The sequence below is a fragment of the Microcebus murinus genome, chromosome 17 (genome assembly GCF_040939455.1).
Source record: "Microcebus murinus isolate Inina chromosome 17, M.murinus_Inina_mat1.0, whole genome shotgun sequence".
Taxonomy (NCBI): Eukaryota; Metazoa; Chordata; class Mammalia; order Primates; family Cheirogaleidae; genus Microcebus; species Microcebus murinus.
This window is the reverse complement of record NC_134120.1, coordinates 38,239,157-38,258,455: the sequence shown is the minus strand read 5'-3', so window position 1 is coordinate 38,258,455 and position 19,299 is coordinate 38,239,157. Positions and strand designations below refer to the sequence as shown.

Genomic DNA, 19,299 nt, shown 5'->3' with positions numbered 1-19,299 from the left:
TCTGACTTCCAACTAAAATAGACCATTTTCACAGGATTGAGAAAACATTTGTGTTTTTCTCAATGACTTTAATGATCATGCCCAGAATATTGTCAATCATTTATTCACTATAGAACATCAATAGATATTTTCAAGACTAAATCTCCAATTGCTCAGACTTATTCTTTTTGGACTATGTTCTCTTAAAAGCATTATTTTACCTCCCACAAGAAGGTAACATAACATCTATTAATACCTATATTTCAGGTACTATGTTTGACATCCCTCATGTATTATGCTTCATTTAATCTTCATCGCAATCTGGTATATTGATAACTCATTTTACAGATGGAGAAACGAAGGTTTGTCAAGGTTAGGGAACTTGCCCAGGGTCCCACAGCTAGTAAAAGGCAGCATAAAATTCCACCCAGAGTCCCTTGTTCTTGCTACCAGGATATGCTGCTTCCCAATGGCCAGGATGAAACTCAATTTATAGAATAACACACATTTAAGTTACCATACCTTGTTAAAATAGGTACTCACCTACTCTGCAATTTTCAGAAACTGTAAAAATGTAAGTTGCTTCTGTAAAAATTGGGTCATTATCATTGTCATCCTCTATTTTGATTAGCAAGGGCAGTGGAGCTTCTTGGAAGTACCCATCTGGAGTTGTGGCTAAGGCAACTATCTGCAAAGAGAGTAAAATAAAGAGAAAAGTGGAAATAATCTTTTAAAATAAGATAAGGGTTCAGACTTGCTTTGGCTTTACTTTAGTTTGGAGACTGGCATTAAGTCTCACCATTTGTTGTTGTTTTTGGATGCGTCTGTAACTTTAATGCTGAGGGAAGTGGTTAATTTAATTGTGCAGTACAGCAGTCTAAGGTTAAATTCATCTAATTCAGTAACAGATAATTTTAGTTTCCTCACAATTGCTGTATTGTTGCTCATGAGTGTAATGGTTGTTATTATTATTTCCCAAAACAGTCTTGAGGGCTTTCTTATTTTGTTTTGTTTAAAAGTTTCAAGTGCATGGATTTTAAATACAATTTTCTGTATTTTCTGATCTTTCTTAACTTTGGACTCTTTATAATTACAAATTCTCCAGAAGCAGTTAACTGGGACATTATCTTATTTTCTACTAATTAAGATTTTAGGGCTGGACAGGGTGGCTCACGCATGTAATCCTAGCACTCTGGGAGGCTGAGGCGGATGGTTTGCTCAAGATCAGGAGTTCGAAACCAATCTGAGCAAGAGCGAGACCCCGTCTGTACTAAAAATAGAAAGAAATTAATTGGCCAACTAAAAATATATAGAAAAAATTAGCCTGGCATGGTGGTGCATGCCTGTAGTCCCAGCTACTTGGGAGACTGAAGGATTGCTTGAGCCCAGGAGTTTGAGGTTGCTGTGAGCTAGGCTGACGCCACGACACTCTAGCTGGGGCAACAGAGTGAGACAGACTCTGTCTCAAAAAATAAAGGATTTTAGGCATACCAATGGTTATATTGAGATAAGTCTTTTCACAAGAGTTTTTTAATTTAAAAAGAGGGAGTCAGAAACAGAATAAATGAATGGCTATAAATTCTGTGTGGAATATAATTTATTTCCTTTGACTTTAGAATATAAATTTCAACTCTAATTTTTCTCATAACAACTATCACAGAAAGAGCAGAACTTTACAGGTACTCGGAAGTCCATGTTGTAGCAATTCTAAACCTAAATACTTTATGTGGAGCTTGCATGTCTCTTTGATCAATCTGGTCTTTCGATGAATAAGTGATTCATCCAAAATAGTTATACTAAAATTAAAACTGATTAAAGCAAAATGACCAGGTCCACTTGAGAAATCAAACCAGCATTAGGCTAAATTCTTACATATCAATTCACATTCCACCATAGTAAATTAACCAGATGATTAAAGGACAAAATAAGCTTACTTATACACTATTCACACTCCTTACCTGCTCGCCATAAGTTAACTTTCTCCCACTGCAAAAGTACTGAGGTTTATTTAACTTCTGAACCTCATTTATCTCTTACAGTGTCTCTGTACCATAAAGAGGTTCACAGATCTTTTCTGCCAACTAAATAACTACTCTCCAAAGTGGTGCTCTTTTTTTCCTTTAAAAAATACCTAACAATAAAACTATAATACCAGGAACAATTTAATAGACTCTAATGGTATTTAGTCTATGAAAATTCTTTTTGCATCAAGTCAATTTTGTGCTATCAGATAGCCAGAGCATCAGTGACAAACTCAGAAAACAGAAAAAGGAAAAATGAATTGAGGAGAGGCCGGGCGCGGTGGCTCACGCCTGTAATCCTAGCACTCTGGGAGGCCGAGGCGGTCAGATCGCTCAAGGTCAGGAGCTTAAAACCAATCTGAGCAAGAGCGAGACCCCGTCTCTACTGAAAATAGAAAGAAATTAATTGGCCAACTAAAAATATATAGAAAAAATTAGCCAGGCATGATGGCGCATGCCTGTAGTCCCTGCTACTTGGGAGGCTGAGACAGTAGGATAGCTTGAGCCCAGGAGTTTGAGGTTGCTGTGAGCTAGGTTGACGCCAGGGAACTCTAGTCCAGGCAAGAGAGTGAGACTCTGACTCAAAAAAAAAAAAAAATGAATTGAGGAGAGATAAAATGGCCAAGCTTAATAATTACGAATATAGTAGATATACTTTAGACTTTACCTGAAAAGAGTCGTACTCCTCACGATCTACTGCTTGAGTACAATACAGGTTGCCAGTATCTCTCTCCACATAAAATAAATTCCGAGGTTCTTGGTCAACTCCAGGACCTTTTATGGAATAGTATATGGTGTAGTTTTGTGCTGTGTCAGATTGAACCTAGAAAGTAAATATTATATGCATGAGACAAATTATTATTTCAGCAGAACTTTCATCTGTATATTTGTGCACTTTGCCATTTTATTACAATAAATAATTGCTTTCTTTTATTTATTATTATGTATAAATAAAGAAAACAGCAATAGAATGAGGAAGCCAAACAGAAATTTCAAGAGCAAGGCATGAGTAAATTAATGTAGCGTCTTAGTTTCCCAACGGCTAAATGGTGACGACCAGACATTTAAGATTTTTCCTGTGTTAGAAAACAAAGTATTCTGAGCATGAAAAATTATTCTGTTGGAGCTTTTATTATATGTGAATAATATTTAAGACATTGGGTTTAAAGTGTACTATCTGAAGGTCAAAACTTGAAAAATACTTTCCTTAATGAGTCTTTGTTGTCAGCATTTTCCTTACTATAAGAATTGATAAAAAAAAAAAAAAATACGAGTGAGAATAGAAATAGAATAATATCCTGGCATGTGTGATATTCTGATCCTTGATTCAAAAAGCAAATTTCTCCCAAGCTGTATTCATTCTCTCAGTAAGATCTTGACTATCTTTACATCAGGATGACTAACACAATTATTTTCTGACAACTTCTTACTCATCTTTAATAAGCTCTTCCCTCAGCTACATTATATTTGTTGGTGGGGTATAAAAAAAGGATTCTCTCTCACCATTTCCAGAAGTGAGGGGAAAAAATAACCTAACTCATAGACTGAATGGGAGTAGCCACTGATAGCAGAAGAAGGCAAGAAGATTGGGGTTTCCACTAAAAGTTAAAAAAGAGGGAAAAATGTGGATTCAGTGTGATTTCAGATGTGGATTTGAGAACAGCAATAGAAAAGCCAAAGTGTCTTTCTCCTTCATGGCATTTGGTCTTTGATCAGCAATTTTATCCTTTATTACGGAAGGTATTTTGGGGTTTTCTAGGCCTGTGGACCCCAACCTGCAGGCTACAGACTGGTTACTGGTTCGTGGCCTATTAGGTTCTGGGCGGCAGAGTTGCAAGTAGCAGAGTTTCCCAGGCAACCTCTGTGGAAAAATTGTCTTCCATGAAACTCAGGAAATGGCGGGGCGGGCACAGCAGGAGGGGAGCTGTGGGCCAGGGAGCAAAGCTTCATCTGCATTTACAGCCTCTCCCCATCACGGGCATCACCGCCTGAGCTCCACCCCCACACCCTCCCACCACCTTGCACACCCACACCCCATCCATGGAAAAACTGTTTCCCATGAAACCCATCCCTGGTGCCAAAAAGGTTAGGACTGCTGTTCTAGGCTATGCCCAGGCTCTGTGATACCCTTGCTGATTTGAAAATTCATTAAGGAACCATGTGTTTGAGAACGCTAGATGGATTTTCCAGTTTTATAATGGCTTTTTCATGGCTAAAACATCAAGAAAGTGTATATAGTAATAGAAAGATATATTTATACCCATGTATCGAAACATACGATACACATATTCACTCATATATTCACACACACCTATTTTTAAATAACTGCATAGTCGGTGTCAAAATGTTTAAAAGATGGAAACCACAGACCTCCACAGTAGAAAGAAATTAAACTGTACCTGTTGAAGGAAAAGTGGGAAAGGACCCAAGGAATTCTCCATCATTGAACAAGGAATAGGAGCCCATCTTCTCTTGCCACGTCTTAGAACTTTTTCTTTAGCATGCCTTTTCTTCAATACCTCAATTTAGAAGACAGAAATAAATAAATAAAGTCAGTGACTACTTTTGTCAAACATTAGAACTCTGATACATCTTTCTCCTCTCATGAGGGTTAGCTGGGGAGGGTATAAGACCATAGTAGTGCTTGAAAACCAAACTAAACGTTCAACATTGCAAAAAAAATTATGAAGAAGTAACTGCCCTAATTGTTATCACAGCAATCCTCTTGAGAAAATGATTTGATGGAAAATGGAGGAAAGAGAGATGGAATTGGAAGCCTAGAAGCAAAACTGAAAAAAAAAAAAAAAATTACTGTTGCCACACTGCCATGCAAACACATGGGAGGAGAGATATGCAAAGAAAATAAGTGAGTATGTGCCCTTCTAAATTTAGCATGATCATCTTCCACTCACCAGCAACTAGGCAGAGCCAGGGGACCAACAGAGAGATCTGTGTCAGAATGAGGAGAAAAATATGGTGACAACTCTCAAACTACTGCAGTGAGGAATGGCCAGTGGTCGAATAAAAGTCATTTTGATCTTGGGTGTCCCAACAAAATAAGCATGCGTGTGGTCCAAACTCCTCCTAAAATTGTCATCTATTTCCTAAGACTACAAATTATGCTAAGATACAGGAGAAAAAAAAATTTTTTATCCAGAGATAGAGTTCCAAAACTTCTTTTTGGAAATCCATTCTATAGTAAAGATCAAGATAAGCTTCTTTGTGCCTGATCTCAAGTTCTCATGCTATAATTTATCCCAAGCTCTCCTTTTACGAACCAAATGAGAAAGACCTGTAATAACATATTAATATATTATACAACCCTTTTCTTTCCTTTTAAACACTGTTAAGCCATCTCATGGTTTTCATTCTTCTTCAAGACAAACTAAACTGTATCCTTTCTGAGTCCACATCTTCCCTGGTAATGTTAGTTACACCTGAAGAAAAGAAATCATTATACTTATTTATATAGTCTTGTATACCTTTGTTTGATGTTCTAAAAGGACAAATATTTTCTTCTCTTCCTGCTTCTCAGTGTTAGAAAGTGATATGGTAAAGCTTCTCTTCTCCGAGGACAAAAGAATAGCATGTGTTGTATAGACTGAACCATCTTCTAAAATTTGGAAATCAGGATCACTTGAATGAATTAAATTTGCAGATTTAAAGCACTCCTTCAGGTTAACTGTAGAAAATATACATAGCAATCATTTGTAAGGTAAAACATAATAATATGTAGTTTTAATAGTCATCTATGCATGTGGGGGAAGGTAAAAACTTAATTATTGAGACTTATAAACTTAGCATTTTTAAAAGGACGTATGACATTATATGATTGATTAAGTTGTGCTTATACATCACTTCTAATAACTACTTTATACCCTCTTAAAGAAGAGACATTTGCCCTGACATAAAGGCATGTGAATTCGTGTTTGAATATTTAAACCAGCACCAAAAAAAGTTTTTCTTTACTAACTGAAATTAGCTATAGAATAATACATAAGAATACTTGAGTAAGTTATACACGATCTAGCAGATTAAAATCGGCAGTTATTAAATTAAAATATTATGAACTCTTTATATCTGTTAAATAGTCATCATATTTTGTGTTCTCATTGGTTTGATCTTTCACAAAGTTGACTATGTGAAAAAAATTAATTGATAAGAAACAATATGTGGAAGCAAATGCAATAAGATGTCAAAAGATTAAGATGAAAATTCAAAACAATACCTTTAAACTCAAGAAATAGTTTCAATACTATTTCTCAATATTTTAGAAGCATGTTAAACATATTCTCTATCCTTCATCTAATGTCAGTATTAAGAATTTATTACTCAAACTAAACCTTTTTATTGACTAATATTGTCATGTTTTTCAATAAAGAACAATGTCCTTTTCATGTGAATGATACTATACCACATGTATTACAAATGATCATGTACTATATTAATTTTAACTATTAGTCTCAACACAGTTATCATTCTAAAACTTACACTAACTTTTAAAAGATCATACCAAATTAGTATTTATTACATATTTTGGCAGTTTCTTACCTCTCCCAACAAATTTCTCAGCGTCTAGTTTGGAGGGAACATGTAGTGTCACATTTTTACAGGCATCACTGGCAAATGTTAAGATCTAAAACATTAAAAAAAAACAACCAAATCAACATCATGCATTAAAAAAAGATTCTTTTAATGTGTATATGGCTTATATAAATATTATTTTATATTTATATATACCAATTATGGTCTATATTAAATATATTAATTACATATGTTTTATTAATTAAATATTAACCAAATAAATTTATATTTATTAGTATATAAAAGTTATATAAATTTTCATTATAAATCAATTTATATAATAGCAAAATACAATTATAATATACTGGAATAAGAAATCAGAAAAAAACTATAGAAAGAGGAACAATAAAACAATAAACTTAGTTAGAGTCATGGCTCCCTCCAAAAAGCATGTAAACTCAGAGAATTATGTACCTTCTTGGGCTTTGTTTTCTATACTGTAAAATGGATTTCATAGTAACTTCATTGACTAACTTAGTGGGTATACTGAGGATCCAACAACAATCTATGTGAGAAGACACTGAAAACTATTAGGAAGACAGCACAGGTATGTAAATAGGAAAGAGAAACAAAAACAAATATATTGAGGCAGCAAATTGTTTCAATATATTTTTTCTTGTCTGTGAGCCATGGAACCAAATCAGTAATATCCTAAACAAAAACTCAATGCTGGAGTGATTTGGAGAGTATTTATGTGTTATTCCACACAAAAAAAGCACATATATAACTTTAAAATATGAACTTACTTTGAAGATGCATCTAATCATAAATGAAATTTAAGGTCAATATAGAAAATAGTTCACTCAAAAAATTTTTTTAAATGATTTAGTGATTTAAAGTGAATCAATTCTAAGTGATTTAAGGTGAATCAATTCTAATTTAAGGTGCATCAATATGTTGTATATAATACAACACATATCTAAACACATTGAAATTTAATTCTGTTCTCTCTGAAACTTTACAGTACATGCTTCTGAAAGATTCACATTCTTTTTTCCATAGTTTGCAAATACCTTTAACTAAAAGCAAGATAGCTAACTAGTATTTACACTGTTATTTACAAAGTTTATAAACACAAACTAAAGTCATCAAAACTTGGATGAAAATTTTCATCTTTAATATATATCAAAGAATTTTAATTATCTAAATGATATATGAAGGATCAGGTAAGACAGAGGTTGTGTTGCATTTGGAAATTAGGGACAGACACATTGAAGAGACTGTACCTGAATTGGAAATTAAAGGATAAGAAGAATTTCTCCTGGCTGCATAGTCAAGAGAGAATAGGAGTAGAGCCAGATGATTCTTAGGATTCCAGATCAAGGCGACTGAAAGAATACATCCACTAGGTGCTAAGCAGATTCAAAGGCCACCACAGTGAACAAAAGCAAAGTCCTTGCCTTCATGAAGATTACATTATAATGAGGGATAAAAAAATAAATAAACAAATGCACATATGTCACAGAATGCCAAGGCAGAAAGAAGTAAATGCTATAAAAAAAAATAATAATAAAGCAGGGAGAGGATGACAAAAGCAAGATCACAGCCAGATGAAAGGAGGAAGCAAACCCAATATCTGATTGGGGAGGAGTCTCCCAGGTGGGGCATGAACCAGAATAAAGGCCCTGGAAGGGAACTTCACCTGGTGGACTGCAGGAATAACAAGGTCATAGCTGTGGAGCATAGTAAGGGAAAAGTGACAGGAGATGAAAACAAAAGGATAGCCAAGAGCATATCATGGAGGGCCTAAAAGGCCATGGTAAGAAGCACGGATTTTGTTCCGAGTACACACAGAAGCAACAGCACAGTTAAGAATCTGCAGAGTGGCATAATCACTCTGCTAGCTATGTGGAGAACAGGCTGTCAAGAAGCAAGGGTGGAAGCCTGAGACCAACTGGATGCCGACAGCAGGAATCCACCAAAGGGATGATGGTGACCAGGACTAAGGTAACAATAGTAGAGAAGGTGAGAAGTGGCTGGATTAAGACAATTCTCTGGGTAACAGTATTATGGACATCCATTCATTCATGCATTCAAGAAATATTTATTGAATGTCTACTATGTCCCAGACACAGAACAATAAACATTGGCCAAGAGTAAGACACATTTGTAACTACAATGAAGTTGGATAAATGCAATGACAGAGAGTACAGGGTGCTATGGGAGAGCAAGGCGAACTAACCCTGCCTAAGGAGCCAGGTGAGATCAAGGTGGCTACAAATCAGCCACGTTCAGAATGGGTGGAGCTTAAATGTTCCAAACCAAGGAACAGCATAAGTGAAGGCTCAGAGATGACACAGACCTAAAAGAGAAATCTGGCATGGTTGATGTGAATAGCACAAGGGGACAGAACAGGGGTTTAAAATGGCTTTAGAGAAGCAGGTGTGCGACAGACTCTGAACAGCTATAACAGAGTATACAGATCTTTTCCCCCAAAGATAGTAAGAAACCAAAGGTTTATTTTAAGCAAATAAATTGCATAAGAAGCTTTATATTTAAATAAAATAAGTCTTACCAATGTGGAGAATGGATGGGGGGGGGAACCACTTTCATTTCCAATAATGTTAGGCTAGTTAATAGAAAACCCTATGCCAAAACTAACTAAAAACGATGGATAATATATTTTTTAAATATCCTAAAAGCACAGAAAGCTAACAAAATGGCAAGGAATTGCTATGCAAGAGCTGAAGGTAACTTGGAACACAACTGGTAAGAGGAAGAGAGGAAGCCAGGAATGACTTCTAACCTGCAAAGATTTGAGTCTGGTTTTTTGGCCCCCACAGAGAAGAAGAGTGACATGAAAGCATTGGGCCCACCTAAGATGGAAGAGAAGATCCTCTCCACATTCATCTGGGACCCCCCAACTGCTAAGCCCTCATTATAAGTTTGAGCCAGAAAGTACACTGGCCCTAGCATGGATTTGTGACCCTCATTCATATCATTTGTTTGGTGTAGAAACCTGAAGCCATGAATCAATTTAAAGAAGGCCTGGCATGTAATCACCACCGAAGATACTAAAAGGCACTTAACCAAATTCAATAACCATTCTTATTTTTTTTAAGCCTCAAAAATTAAGAATTAATATGTACTTTTACAGTACGATTTTGATATAATCACAACACCAAAGGGAAAGCACTAAAAGCAATCCCACTAAGAGACCAGAAAGGCTTTCCAAGGTCATCATAGGGAGTTTATATCACATGGAAGGTATATTTGAAAGAGGAATGCATTCGATGGTATATGAATTGAAAAGGAAGAGGTAAAAAAAATTCTCTATTTGCATTTTATATGACTAGTTATCTGGAAAACCCAAGCAACAAACCAATAAAGTACTATGAAACAATAAGAGACTTCAGTGAGGGTACAGAAATAACCATAAAAATATAGAAATCTTGTGTTTTCATACCCATAAATATAGCCAGTTAGATAATATAATAGAAGAAATCATTTCAAAAGGAAGGAAAAGTTAGAATGCCAAAGAGTAAATTTAACAAGATACGTGCAAAGCCTATTTGAGGGAAACCTACAAACTTTTCTGCTGGACACAAAAGCAGAAAAAGAAAGACAGAAATCAACTTTCTCTCTCTCTCTCTCTCTCTCTCTCTCTCTCTGTATATATATGTACTCACACACACCCATCCTTACTAAGTTAAAATACACATTTTATGATACCAATAAAAATTCCGATAGAATTTTTCTGGAACTAAACAAGCTGATTCAAAAGGTCATAAGGAAAAACAGAAAATTAAGGATAGATAGGAAAATCATGAAAAAGAAAAGCAATGAGAGGATATTAGTCCTAGCAGATATTAAAAGATTTTATAAAGTTTCAATAATTAAAATAATGTAGTATCAGCATATGAATAGACAAATAGATACATATGAAAAGGAAAGGAAGAGGTAAAACAATTCCATTTGCATTTGAAATGACTGCATACAGTCCACAAAGGAGGTAACTTTTTTATTATACCCACCAATAATTTATCCACACTCTAGCCACTACACAACATGTCAAAGTTTTGGATATTTGCCATGTGTGAAATGACATTTTGATGTCATTTTTAACTCATTTTTTCTTATTATGAGTGAGGTTGACATATTTTTATATTTTAAGGCCATTTTATTACTTTATGGAAAATTTTCATGTCCATGTTCATGTTGGACTTGTTCTTCTTGATTTATAAGAGTTCTTTATATATTAGACTAGCCTTTTAAAATATGATCTGAAAATATATTTTTCCAGTTTACCAATCACCTTTTTTGACTTTGCTTATGGTGTTTCGTTGGGCTTAGTTGTTTTTTTTTTCCCCATGGAGAAGTATGTGTGTACGTGTTTTTATATAATTGATTTTCTCAATTTTAATAAATTGGCTTTTAAAATCTGAGTCATTAATAGGCTTTCTTGACTCCAGATCTGTACAGCAATTCATCATGCATTTTTCTATTACCTATATGGTATCTTTTTTTTTAAAACAATAGAGACAGGGTCTTGCTCATTCTGACCCCCAGGCTAGAGTGTAGTGGCGTGATCATAGAGCACTGTAACTTTGAACTCCTGAGTTCAGCAATCCTTCTGCCTCAGCCTCCCAAGTAGCTAGGACTACAGATGTGTGCCACCACACCTGGCTAATTTTGGAATTTTTTTGTTGAGATAGTGTCTTGCTCTGTTGTCTGGGCTGGTGTCAAATTCCTGGCCTGAAGTGATCCTCCCACCTTGGCCTCCCAAAATGCTGGGATTATAGGTGTGAGCCACCATGCCAGCGGGTATCATATTTTACATTGAAATCTTTCATCTGTTTGGAGTTTTATGTGGTGTTCTATGAAGCATTATTCAACTTCATCCCTTGGCAAATTACTGCCTAGTTCAATTGGTCTCAAAGTCATTCTTACTTAATACTATCTTATAATAATATATTTATCCTCAATGATGTGATATGTCATGTCATGATAGCTCTCTGTCTAGTCCTATACAACCTTTATGGAGAGAAGAGCAATATATACCAAAATTATAGAGTCATTTACACTTTTGTCAATCCCATTACTGGTAATCTATTCTATTGATACACCTGCCCATATATGAAATGTATATATCCAAGTTTATTCACTGTGATATTATATGTAACAGAAAAGAAACAGCAGAAGGGATAGGTACAAGGAAACAGATCCATGAGATATCTTTGAATGTAGATTTAATGGGGCTTAATGATGGATTAGGGAAGGGGAGCAGTGAGGAAGGAAAAACAAACAGCTTCCAGACTTCCGTCTTGAGGAACACACTATAATAGTGCTATATATCGAAATACACGGCACTCAAAAGAAAAACAATATTGTTTGGGAAGATAACAAATGTGTCACACATCACAGTAGGTAGAGAGATATAAAAGCCTATTATTTGGTGGAGACTAGCAATATTAATTAATCTGCTAATAGACTAGCAATATTAATTAATCTGAACTAGCAATATTAATTTAGGATATGCTGACATCTATGTAATATTTCAAGCTAAAAAAAGTGGTTGAAATGGCCTGGTGAAAAGATGTAAATTTCAAGGGACAAGACCTAGAACAGAGCCACAAAGAACATCAACATTTAAGAATGGAGGAAAAAGTAGTCAAACTCAGAGCAGAAAATAGAATGGTGGTTGCCAGGGACTGGGGCTTGAGGAAAATGGGGAGTTGCTGTTTAATGGGTATAAAGGTTCAGTTATGCAAGATGAAAAAGTTCTAAAGACCTGCTATACAAGATTGTGCTTACAGTTAATAATACCGTACTGTACACTGAGAAATTTGTTAACAGGATAAATCTCAAGTTTTATCTTTTTAACCACAATAACAAAGTGGAGAAAAAGAAACTAGGTATCGAATCAGATTCTGAGTGGTCAGAAAGGTTAAAAAAAAAAAAGCAAATGTCAAGTAAAAAGGCACAATCAACAAGGTAGAATTGTATAAAGAATGAAGTGTCACTTGGATTTAGCAAGGGAGCTCCCTGACAACCTTAGAGGTGGCTAGACAGAAAAGACAAGAGTTCAAATGGCCAAGACACGTGACAGATGAGGCAATATTAGGAAGGGAGGAGAAGCTGATTGTGGAATGGTGAAGGATTACTTACTTGGGTGTATGGGAAGGAGGTAATTTAAAGGGCACTCCCCCACCCCAAAGTCATTCTGATTTAACAATATCTTACATTTAAATAATCGCTACACATTTCTCACGCTTGAGGCTCACAACCACAACAAGCACCTGTGCCTGGCAGGGCTTTGCACAGATAGGGTTCAGAGTGTCAGAGCAATTTAAGGGACCCCCGCTAAGCTTTCCAGCTAGAAAGTGCCAGAATGAGGGTGTAGCCAGGGCCAGCACTCTTTTTCTCTTCACCCTACTCCTGGCCTATCAAACTCTGAAGCTAAGGGAGGCCAGGGAATGGGGATTCAATTCCAGTTTATTCACTTAATACCTTGCTCTCTTCTAAAAAGGATCTGAGATGCCACGCAGAAAGTTGTGTGTGAACACAAGCAGAGCAATGCTATCTATGTATTGCCAGTGCCTGAGCGTGCCTTTTCCTTCAAAGAATAACGGCCACTCTTTTAAAACGAAATAGCAACTTTATTAGGATTCTAACCAAAATCCATTTGTCATCAACAACACATTTTGTGACCGTTATTTATTCCATTCTCAGGTTACTCAATTGTAAAATGTTAACTGCTGTGTACTTGGCCCTTTGTATGTTATTAATATGCCCAAGGAATTTAGTTAAGGCTTTGAAGTCCATTCCGTCCCTTGGGGAAGACATTCTAATAACAGTAACAACTACAATTTCATTACTTAAAAATCTGGGAGTCTATTGTGAAATGACGGCGGAAGAGAAAGGGGAAATTATCCAACTATTTCAGCGCCCGGTTCCACCACTCCTAGGAGAAATCATCCCTCCGGGTCCCTCCCTTTGTCCTTCAGAGCTGACTCGCGCCCAACGCCTGAGGCTCAGCATGAAAGGATCCTACGGAGTTGAACACTTTTTTTGCACCGGGTCGAACTAACTTTTCTCCTTTTCCAGGGGCGGAAAAGTCCAGCAGGGAACACCTTTGGCCCCAAACTGGCCCCGATCCCGTCTTCTAGGCCTGGGAGGGGGGCTGTCCCGCCATAAATAAGGCCACCCCCTATGACTTCCAGCTCTGGAAAAGGGTCGGTTCACGAGGGCTGTTGTGGTCTTTAAAGTGGGAACGAAGCTGGGGCAAGGCGGGGGGCGGGGGGAACCAGGGGTGAGCAGAAAATTGTAGACGCCTTTGGGGACAAGAAATCAGGACAATCATTTCCCCAAAGAATTAGGGGACGGAAGCCTCGCACACTAAGAAACTATGGAAATGGTCACCTGGGTCCCGCCCATCTACGGGAGCGGAAGGTCGAGACTCCCCTCCCCCACTCCTCCCAATCCCCCGAAGGCGAGTGGCGAGTCGTCTCCTCTTCGACCCAAGGACACTCGCTTTAGGTCCCGTCCCTTTCCGTGGCCAGAGCCGGACGCCGAGGCGGCCGCACACTCCCGGGGCACGTGCGCCAGGCGCAGAGCAGCAGCCGGGCGCACCCCGCGACCCGGCGCGTACCCAGAGGCCACGGTTCTGCCTGGGCGCTGGCAGCTGTCGCCTCTGCCCCAATCTGCCGGCGCTGATTACATCTGCGGCGACACCCTTCCCTCCCCTTGGGGATCCGGGCGCAAGGTCGCGATCCTCTCCCTGTCGGCCCTCCCTCCGCCCCCACCAACCCCATTTTTCAGCCACCCGAGGCCCCTGGCCCCCAGCTTCGCTCGCCGCCCCCACCCACCCCTGCTCCCCAAGGTTCCCCCGCCTCCCAGGCGGTCGGGCCACTAGTCGGAGCCGGCGGCCCGGGTGACACTCACCGCGAGGGTCAGCAGGAGCTGCCGGCAGAAGGCCGCGCTCCGGGGGCCGGTGGGTCGCGCTGCCGCCATGGAGCGCGCTCGGGGCGGGTCGCCGGCGGGTGGCGGGCGGGCGGGCGGGCGGGCTCGGCGGGGCGCGGGGCCGCGGCCGGGCGCAGCTGGGCCGCCGCGCAGAGCAGTGCGAGGCGGAGGAGGCGGAGCGCGCGGAGAGGCGCTTTTCTTCTCGGTGTCTCTGAGGCGCGGGCCTCTCACTCCAGGGGCTTTTCCTCTGGCCGAGGGTGGGGCTCCAGGCGCGTCCGAAAATCACGGATCGGCCCCTCCTTGCAGTTTCCTTAAGCCTTCATTTCTTTCAGAACGCTGCAAATGGGAACTCCCTGTCGCCGCCACCCTTTTACCTGCGCTAGGTGTTCCTCACCAGCGGACGCCACCTATATGCCCCATCACCCCCCCCACCCCCGCCCCAGTGTCCGCCCGGCTAGATTAGCAGCCGGCCCTGCCCAGCAGAAGCCCTGACTGTACAGAGACTCACTCCCGAGCGCGCTCCCCGGCCCGGCTCCGCCCTGGCCGCTGCCCTGGCCGCCCCCTGTGGCCCCTGCCCTGGGGTCAATTGCAGTCCCACAGAGACCGCCTAGATATGAGCCGGAGAGGCTGCAGTTTACGTCCCAGCTACCTAAGGCCCACCTGTTAGAGGGCTGACTCCAGGGAGACTATTTTACACACTTTACTGGAGTGAATTTCCTACAGACATCCAAATGCGCTTTAGACAGGATTTCCATCTGTAGAACACCCTTCTGCGGGGGCTCGTGTTCCTAGAGATTTGATGGTTACTATGAGAATGATACAAGGAAATTACCACAATTTAGGAACAAAAATCCATCCATCCATCCATCCATACAGTTAGGGAATCAAGGCTACGGGAAAATAACAAACCCCATTGTGAGTTACTATACAAAATGCATCGATTGAGGTCCTAGACGTTGGCTAAATGTGGTCTACTGACTTTCTCCAAAAACCTCCCTTGCAACAAATAAAACTAAATGCAGGCTTTCTTTTTAACTTATTTCCAACACTGGACTCCTGAACGTCTCCTAGTGGAGAGTTCTCTTTCTTTACAGCCATCAAAACCAGACCTCATGGTGAGAAAAGAAAGACTGGGGTAATTTACACTTCTATTTGAAGTGCACTTAAACTGGATGAATTATCCCTGCACTTATCCTGGAAGATTAAAATATAAAAGCTGTATGCTTTCAGTTCAGAAAGCAATGACAAGTCATTCTGACTCATCTTCTTGTACCTCTTGTTCAATTACTGGCTTAAACCAGGTTAAGTCTGACCACAAAGGAGAAACTTGTTTAAGTCTCCTCAAGAATGTTGGGAGAAACCTGTGTGAAAAGCCAACCATGACACTCACACCATTTTATTTTATTTTATTTTATTTTTTTTGAGACAGAGTCTCACTTTTGTTGCCCTGGCTAGAGTGAGTGCTGTGGCGTCAGCCTAGCTCACAGCAACCTCAAACTCCTGGGCTCAAGCAATCCTACTGCCTCAGCCTCCCAAGTAGCTGGGACTACAGGCATACGCCACCATGCCCAGCTAATTTTTTGTATATATATATTTTTTTAGTTGGTCAATTAATTTCTTTCTATTTTTAGTAGAGACGGGGTCTCGCTCAGGATGGTTTCGAACTCCCAACCTTGAGCAATCCGCCCGCCTCGGCCTCCCAGAGTGCTAGGATTACAGGCATGAGCCACGGCGCCCAGCACTCACACCATTTTAATTCTTGAAAACATTTACCATCTTAATGTCATTATATACGGAGCCAGAGTTATTGCCGTATTGAGCGTATATTGAAATCAAAATTAATGTCAAACAGTTCATGCCTTACATTCTCTGTTAGTCCTATGCTCTCTTTTATTAGTGAATATCACACAGTGGTATTCACACAATTCTGTTGCCTCCATGTCCATAAAATTATAATTGACCCTTGGCTAGTAAAATAAGCCTGGGTCATCAGCGTGAGACTACAGTTGACAGCCTTCCTTTTCCATATTTTTAAACACTCATGTTTTTCCAGCAATGATTTCATAAACACACCTCATCGTATTCATGATGACATCATGATCTCTAGCGTGAAGTTTTTCAGAGGATGGAGAAGCAAACTAGTTTCAGGTTCTAGAAATCTACTCAGACTATTGTCACAGCTTTTGACAATAGGGCATTTCCAAACTCTTGTCTACGCTTTAACCTCTAATGCCTTGAGGGTGGCTGGTGTTTTTCCTCATTCCGGAAAAGGGCGGGAAGAGCAATTTGACAGGAATTCATCTTAGATACTTATTTTCATCTTTCACACTAGGTAACTGATCGAGACAATTAAAACCATGATTTTTGTTGTTCATTTCATCATGAAAAATTTTTAAACAAAGGAATAAAATATAAACTACTTACTCTAAATAAGTGGACCAACTTATTTAATGCATTTAGATTAAATATTGTTGCTGAAATGGATTCCTCTATAAAACAGGTTTGAAACAAGGGGCATAAATTTAAAGAGGCAATGAGATGTGGGTAGGTGTGATTGTTTTTCAAGAATATCTTCTGTCTATGGATGTGATTCTGCTGACATGAACTGATTTTCCATTGCTCTATAGCAAGAAGTGCCCAAGAGCCAAGGAGCAACTTCCTTTATGTTGCTCAAGTCATCCGTCAGCTCCCAACATTCTCATTTGTTAAGATGATCAAAGTAACACTGACTGTTGTCTGTGGTACATTCCACAATCTAAAATCAAACTATTTAGTCTGCTTGTGACAGATTTTTGAGAACCATGACTGGAAATGGGTCTTCATTTCAGACACAACATAGGGAGTGAGAATCAGAGTGGTCCTTAAAGAAATGAACAATCTGGGCTGGGCGCTGTGGCTCACGCCTGTAATCCTAGCTCTTGGGAGGCCGAGGCGGGCGGATTGCTCAAGGTCAGGAGTTCAAAACCAGCCTGAGCAAGAGCGAGACCCCGTCTCTACTATAAATAGAAAGAAATTAATTGGCCAACTGATATATATATAAAAAAATTAGCCGGGCATGGTGGCGCATGCCTGTAGTCCCAGCTACCCGGGAGGCTGAGGCAGAAGGATCACTCGAGCCCAGGAGATTGAGGTTGCTGTGAGCTAGGCTGACGCCACGGCACTCACTCTAGCCCGGGCAACAAAGTGAGACTCTGTCTCAAAAAAAAAAAAAAAAAAAAAAAAAGAAATGAACAATCTGTAACCAAAGGTCCATGGCCCAAATCTATGTAGGCTAACTTCACAGTTTTCTAATTTCAGAGGCCAGAAACTAAAGATACTAAGTAAAAGAAGAAGGAAAAAAAAACAAAACTCCCTTACTCACTGGCATGCATATAGAGACAGTTGTCCCTGGGCTTCAGGTTTCCTGCCAGTCCCCACTGTCAGAGCCCAAGGAGGAATAAAACACATGGGCAGATGTGATCTTTAGGGTGAATCCATCTCGGCATGGCATATGACCAAATGGAACTCAAAAGTAAAGGAAACATAGACCCAATGGGGCGGGGGGACAAGATTAAAGGACATTGTCTAGTGACTTTATAGGTGGAGTAGAAAGGGAAATGTCTGCTTGTCACAATAAAACGAGCACAATTCTTTACCTCTTATAGTTGTTGCAAGGATTAAATGATGCGATGCATAAAAGACACTCAGAACAAAGCCTGGCACATTCCAAGTGCTCCCTAAGTGTCAGCTATTATGGTCATCTCTCTTCCCATCACTGTACTACCACATCTCTGTGACACATTCACCTCATGCTTATGACAGCTCCTTATTTCCTGTTCCTCTAGCATCTCAGGTGGCTCTCTGTCCTGGTCCACGGCTGAATGCTAGTGCCAATTCACACACCACTCCCAAATCCTTCAACCTCCTTCCCTTCCACACCAACCCCAGATTTTGTCTGGCACAAAGTGAGTTAATTATGCAACACTAAGATGAGATGCTGCAATTTGTGTCACTTGTGTACTTTCTGAAAATTTGGACCAATTTTTAAAAAGGGATCCTCAATGTGAGAAAATTTTTTATAATTTTACATTTCCTAATAAATAAAATATTCACTTTTTTAATGCTGTATATATTTCTTTGTAGCTTGCTTTTTCAAAATTGGCCTCAATGAAACATAGTGTATTAATCAAATTTACCTTCTATTACATTTCAAATTATTTTTTTAAATCAGGGTAGAGTATGAAATAAACTATAAATTAAGCCTTATTACAGTACTTTTCATTTAGCAGACCCTCAATAAAAAGAAACCAGTGAATGAATTCCAAGGCACTTGTGGTGGAAATGACTGGAGACAGTTCACAATGCCTAATCTACCTTTTATAGATGCTGTTGACATGAGCCCCCAAGGAGTGCTATATAAAAGAATATATCCTTAAAACAACAAAAGTTTCATTCTTTACAAATGAACAATTCAACAAGTATTTATTGAGCACCTATTATGTCTTAAGCGTTGTTCTGGGCACTGGGAGTGCGGTGGTGAATAAGATGGAAAGGATGTTGCTCAAGAAAAGCACTTAAGGAATATAAAATAACTAGGAATGACAAGAAGTACTCTCCACCTGAGATTGCATCACAGTGATTTGTTTGAGAAAGAAAAGAGAAGGTAAATCTCAAAGTAAGTAAGTGCATAATAAAATATGAATTGTGTCCTATAAGAATAAAAAATTGCCAATATAAAAATTATTTGTTAATATCTTTTCATGGATTATGAAATGTTACTCTCTCCTTAAATGGACCTAGAGACAATAAAGTCACTATTTTGTGAAATAAAATA

General features: G+C 39.1%; 1 protein-coding gene across 2 annotated transcripts in view; it reads right to left on the bottom strand.

Annotated features, from left to right (window-relative positions):
* The window catches only part of DSC2 (desmocollin 2), a 34,684-nt gene extending 19,916 nt beyond the window's left edge, over nucleotides 1-14,768 (bottom strand). For both annotated transcript variants that reach the window (XM_012737108.3, XM_012737109.3), the window contains exons 1-6: nucleotides 14,469-14,768; nucleotides 6,552-6,636; nucleotides 5,483-5,682; nucleotides 4,400-4,519; nucleotides 2,668-2,823; nucleotides 523-667 (exon numbers count right to left, since the gene is read on the bottom strand). In XM_012737108.3, the coding sequence (XP_012592562.2) occupies nucleotides 523-667; nucleotides 2,668-2,823; nucleotides 4,400-4,519; nucleotides 5,483-5,682; nucleotides 6,552-6,636; nucleotides 14,469-14,537 (775 nt within the window). In that variant the 5' untranslated portion in view covers nucleotides 14,538-14,768. The remainder of the gene's footprint in view (nucleotides 1-522; nucleotides 668-2,667; nucleotides 2,824-4,399; nucleotides 4,520-5,482; nucleotides 5,683-6,551; nucleotides 6,637-14,468) is intronic.
* Between the last annotated feature and the right edge of the window lie 4,531 nt (nucleotides 14,769-19,299).